The sequence below is a fragment of the Parasteatoda tepidariorum genome, chromosome 5 (assembly GCF_043381705.1).
Source record: "Parasteatoda tepidariorum isolate YZ-2023 chromosome 5, CAS_Ptep_4.0, whole genome shotgun sequence".
NCBI lineage: Eukaryota > Metazoa > Arthropoda > Arachnida > Araneae > Theridiidae > Parasteatoda > Parasteatoda tepidariorum.
In genome coordinates this window covers 1,923,011-1,929,010 of record NC_092208.1, presented here as the reverse complement: position 1 = coordinate 1,929,010, position 6,000 = coordinate 1,923,011, and the positions used below count along the sequence as shown (strand labels likewise).

Here is a 6,000-nt window from a genome sequence, read left to right as displayed (position 1 = left end):
TCCAAGAAGGTATTAACCATGTTCCCTATCAAATGATAAGTAGGTGTAAGGGGATGTGAACCTAATAATTGAAACGGACTGAGGACAGTACGCTCTTATTTGGTATCATATGTCTAACTTGAGTATCTATGCTAATAGGAAAATTATATTTATTTATTTGTAGCTACATCCAGAATTATGTATTATATCAAACTTCTTTATATATTCTTTTTTATCTTTCTTATTGTTTAAATAAATATTCTTGTAGATATTTACAGTATCCTTGTAGATACTATTTAATTATTTCTACATCTTTGAGAATATTCTAAAAACAATTTACGGTGTTAAATTTCGTTATTAGGGTACCCTTCCCGTAAACGGACAACTCTCATAAACGGACAAATTTTTTGGTCCCATGAATGTCCACTTAACGGAGGTTTCACTGTATATTTAATAAATTAATTATATAGAAAAATGGAGAAAGAAATTTAAAAAAAGTATAATTTTTTTTAAATTTCAAATAATTAAAAGAATTTAATTTTCTGCAACTATGTTATTAAGTTTACTGACTAAAATATTTAATGCTTAGGACACCAATGTTTATCTAAAAATTATCGTGTTTGCTGTTAATATGACTAAATATGCGTGCAGCACTTTGTTAATCTACCTGCTGTGCAAGTGGCCCTTTTCCCAAAAAGGTTGTGCACCCCTACTATACATAATTATTAACTTAATTTATGCTGCATATAATTTATTTAGAGTTTCATGTTGTGAAAATATCAATGACTTAAATTTATAAACACATTTGAAATTCAGCATTAATGATTTTACTCAAGAAATTTTCAGGATTTTTGACCCCTGTTTTCTCTATTCCATACTTTTTATTTTTGGATAATGCATCACTTTTTAAGGATAAGTGTTGCATTTGTGTTCAAGTAACAAAGTTAAAAACACCAGATATTATTTTATGACTACTCTGCATATGATCCTTTAATTCAATTGTTTCCAGGGTGTCCGCGCTCCTCGAAAGTCATGAATTTCGGTATAAACAAAGTTAGTCATGAAATGTCATATATTTAACTATTTTTTAAAAAAAAATCATGGAAAGTCATGGATTTAGGTCGCCAAATTGGTCTAATTTTTAAAATGAAATCCCCCCCCAATTTTATGGTGTTCCGAATATCTGAATTTCTAACAAAATCCCCACTCGCAGTCATATTTTATTAAAATATAAGATGTTTTTTCAAAAAATGAAAGAAAAAACATCATTTCCAGAACAAATTATCATTTAAACTTCTGTGATTTCAGAATTTTTGTTTATTTTTTATTTTATTTTATCAATTTGGAATTCTAACGGAGGCAAGCCAGTCATTGGCTAATTTTTTTATATTCTGAACTGAGAAATGAGAAAAATCAGGAGTATTTCTTTCCTTTCTGATGAACAAGGAAAGTATCTTTAGAAAATAATTCTGCAGAAAACAAAAATTAGTTTCTGTATTTTTTTCACTTATTTTATTGCTTCAACTCTTTCTTTACTCTGTTTTTTTAAATTTGAAATCTATAAATATGATGATGCAGAGTATAACTGTTTTGGTTATACCTATCATTTCAATTAATGTTATTATAATGCTTTTCAAATTTATTGTTGTATTTTACTAGAAAATAGTAACTTCGTTGTAGAAAATAGTAAAATTGTAGAAAATAGTAACTTCGTTAAGTCATGAAAAGTTCTTGGAATTAGTCATGAATTTGAAAATCTAGAGTGTAGCAGATACCCTGGATTTCATGCAGCCTCCCTATCTCTAGAAAAAGTTAAGCAATTTTTAATTGAAATTCCATAAAAGATAATTTATTTCTATAATTGTTATTATTAAAAATAGATTTTTGATAAATTTTTCCATTTAATTATTGTTTTTTTACCGAAAGTACAAAATTCCTTGTTGATGAGATATTTTAACTGAAAAATGATAAGCAGAAAAATGTTTCTTGTAAGGAAATGTTACTTACTAAAAATCATTTTTGTTATATCCGGAAATCCGGATGTGAAAAAATCCGGATTTTTCGATGAACGCGATCGGGAACGTTCAAAAGTTTCAAGAAACTATTGATCACATTTATGTATTTAAAAAAATTTTATGTTTTATTTAGAAATATTAGAACTCGAATTTATACTTGTCATCTCTTTCATTTGTAAATATTTTTTCTAGTAGAATAATAAATGTGATTAGAGATAAAAGTAAACTTATGCATAATTATTCATTTAAATTATGCTGCATATAATTTATTTAGAATTTCATGTTTTGAAAATATCAATGATTTAAATTTATAATGTTAAATTTTTGCAATATGTAATTAATGATTTTATTGGAGACATTTTCAAGATTTTTGAGTTGGGCTCACAATCACCCCTGAATATTAAATTGGAACTTTCTGAAAAATTGCTGTTTTATTTGAAAAATCAATGTTTTTTGAAGAAGTTTTGTGACATGTAGAGTTAGAATGCTCTGAATGTTTTCCCTTTTCAAGTTGAACAGTATTTGTTCAACTGCAAACTTTTCATAGACATAATTAAAAAAAATGAAAAACTTTCTGCGAGCACAAAATCTCAACTATTTTCGATTGTTGTGGTAGTTCTTTTACATTGCACTAGAGCTGCACAATGGACTATTGTTGACGGTCTGAGAATTCTGAAGGATAGTCTGGAGACGTGCCATCACAATTTTATGCCTCTGGAGAAGGGATGGCACCCTCGCTTCTGAAGCCCGACGACTTGCGCACGAAGTCACCCTCCGTAGACTGATTCGAGTGGTCACCCACACGCATACTGACCGCAGCCAGTGATGCTTGACTTCGGTGATCTGCTGGGAACCGTATCTGAAGAATCAGTCCACTGGGGGACTCGACAAAATGCATGCATTGATTAAAGTTTGAAGCTACTAGTTTCAATTCTTTAGTCGCTGCTTCATTTGAAAATAACTGATTTTTTTTTAAAAAAGCGAATGTCTAATTTTTATATCATTATTTTAATAAACTCTATATTGATTCATATCATTGGGATGAGTTTGGTAAAAAAAAAACTGAAAATAGAAATTCGAAAATGCTCAAAAACACTGTTTAAAGAATTTAGAAATAAAAAGCTAAAATTTAAGCAAGAAAAAAAGTGTATTTAGTAAGCATTTATCCACGGAATGTTATCAATATTTCAGTAAAAATATTGATGTGAGATTTTATTTAAATTCTGTAAATTTGAATCTCAATGTGTGGTTTTTAAATCGCATGAATACGAATCTTGTAAATAAGTAATATGTAAATAAGAATCTCTGTGTCTAATTTTTAAATTGCTATAACACAAATTTGGATGTTTCATTTTAAAATTGCCCGAATACAAATTTCAATTGACTTCAAAATGTGTAATTTTTAAGTTACATGAAAGCGAATCTTAATAGTAGCTTTTAAATTGCATGAATACAAAACGTGCAATTAGATACAAAGTTGTAAAAATACGGAACACAACATGCCGTCTTAATATTTGTTTTCTTCGTAATTTGATAAAGACAAAACTTATTTTAAATAGGGGGATTATTTCTCTCTCTTTTTTTTTATAGTAACAGTAAAAAAATTTCCACGTTGGTGACGAATTACCTTCGAAACAGATTTGCTCATAGAGCCCAGTTCATAGTTTCCTTCCACATTGTGTCGTGATTTTTTAAATGGTATTTTTTTTTTAATTATTTAAAATAATTTTGTATGAAAAGAGAAAGCAAATTATAACAGTACATTAAGAAAAAAAAAAGAAACTTAATACTTTATATAGAAACTTGTTTGTTATTTTCAATGCATTAGCTCACCTTTTTCATCAATCTGATATTCAATTTACCAAAGTGTACTGCACATATGATTGAAAGATTTTATTTGACTCTAACCCTTTTGCTTATTTTATATAAAAAGTGAGCCACTCTTGGTCATTTGAACCAGTGTTCCCCAACCTTTTTATTACCGCGGACATGTTGACATTTGATAATTTGATTTATTAATTTAAATTTAATTGTATTTAAACATGCCTTCAAAATAAAAAACAGTTACGCACCAAAAAATAAATATAAAGTGATTTAACATTTTAACTTGCTAGAGCGTTAAGTCAATGAGTCACGATCGAGAGAGAAGACGAAGTTCTTTATTATTTCCAATGTAAATTTTGCGCTTCGCTTTTGTTTTTTATTTATGATATTTACATTTATGATTGATTTTTTTAAAAATTAAAACTAATTGAAAGAGAAAATAGTTGTAATGTTTTTTTTCTTTTAAAAACATTATAAAAATTATGTCACTACCTTCGGGGAGCCCCTTTTTTTAAATAAATAAAATTTTAATGGAGTGCAAATATTTTTAATTTGGGGTATAAACCTAGGAATTTGAATTCAGTTTCAATGAAATGGGCGGCCCAGTACCAGTTGATCCATGAACCGGTCCATTGACTGTGATTTAACGGGGAACACTGATTTAAACAACTTTAACTTTTTATGTATGGAAAGAGTTTTAACCACACACATTGTGACTATATCAGAGTTTTAAAAAAAACTAAAGCTACAGTCAAACCCTGCTATAGTGAACACGGTTTATAGTGAACTCCCGGATATAGTGAACGAGATGTCCCGTACCTTGTTATACACGTATAATGTTATTTTTTGTGGATATAGTGAACCAAAAAAGTGAGGAAGTTGGATATAATGAACTTTTTTCTACCTTGGACTGATTTTTTTCTTCATTTTTTTTTGTAATAAGTTTGAAATTTCTACTTCAAAATAAATACATATACAAGCGTTCAAAACCATCTAAAGAGGGGAATGTAGCGATAAGCATTTTTTCTTGTTTGCTTCTTTTATTTCACTTTCTTATCCCTAAACAAACCAAGCAGATGTTTCCTACCCAGGCAGATGATGCACCTATAAGGTGTCAGTGGGATCAATATGCATTTTCTGTCAGAGGGAATGAGTAATTATTTATTATTGGTCAAAGGGTTTGACACTAATATGTGTTGATAAGGCCCTCATTTCAACTCCTCTTTGCTCTCAGTTCAGTTAAAAAAAATGCAAATAAGTGTCTCAAATTTAACTATGGGGACCAGTAAACGTAAAACGTTCTCCATTAATGATAAAATGGAGGAGTTTGGGAATCATTAGTTAAATTGCATGCGTAATGGATATAGTGAACCCCCGGTTATAGTGAACCAAAATGTCGGTCCTTTGAAGGTTCACTATAGCGGGGTTTGACTGTATTAGATAAAGAATCATGTTTATTTTAAAATTTCAGCAGTTATGATAGTTAAATGCATCTCTATTTTTCAGAAAATAATAACTAAAGTTATGGAACAGGAAGCTGGTGATAGATTAAAACCAAAATTTACCATCTCGGATAGCTCCAAGTTTTATCGGGACGTAATTCTCAATTGGAAGCCAGCAAGTGAAGTGTAAGTATACTTTCTGTATCATCTGGAATGGCATGATTTAAATCACTTGATTTTTTTTAAAAAAGTGATTGGTTCAAATAGCTTTTATTTATTTTTTAAGCAAAAATGAAATCGATTCAAGTCAACTTTGTTAAATAGAAATATTCTTATATGTTTAATGTATGCACATTTAATTATGAAATAATTTATATTTAATATAATTACAGGGTTGCCACAGGCAACTAAAATGCCTCTTTTTTCAGCATGAGGCAACTTTCTTTTGCCTGAAAATGCTAAAAAAGCAACTATTTTCTGGAAAAGGAGACTTTTCTGCACTCCTAGCAATGTTTTTTTTAGCATAAAATGGGTTGAAAACCTGTGGGATCTTCTGAACACACTGAATTTCTTTTCTTAAAAAATAAATGTTAAAAATTTTGAATTTCAAATTTGAGTCATCGCTTTTTGAGGTGTTCAATTTGCACAGATTCCATCATAAATCTATTTCGTTTCTCGATCGCCTTTTCAATGTTTATTGCTGGGTCATTCCACGTCAAATCATACAGGATTTTACAAAA

At 29.2% G+C, this 6,000-nt stretch overlaps 1 protein-coding gene across 3 annotated transcripts in view; it reads left to right on the top strand.

Annotated features, from left to right (window-relative positions):
* The window catches only part of LOC107448776 (uncharacterized), a 34,111-nt gene that overhangs the window by 3,561 nt on the left and 24,550 nt on the right, over positions 1-6,000 (top strand). For all 3 annotated transcript variants that reach the window (XM_016064116.4, XM_016064108.3, XM_021144855.3), the window contains exon 2: positions 5,325-5,446. In XM_016064116.4, the coding sequence (XP_015919602.1) occupies positions 5,343-5,446 (104 nt within the window). In that variant the 5' untranslated portion in view covers positions 5,325-5,342. The remainder of the gene's footprint in view (positions 1-5,324; positions 5,447-6,000) is intronic.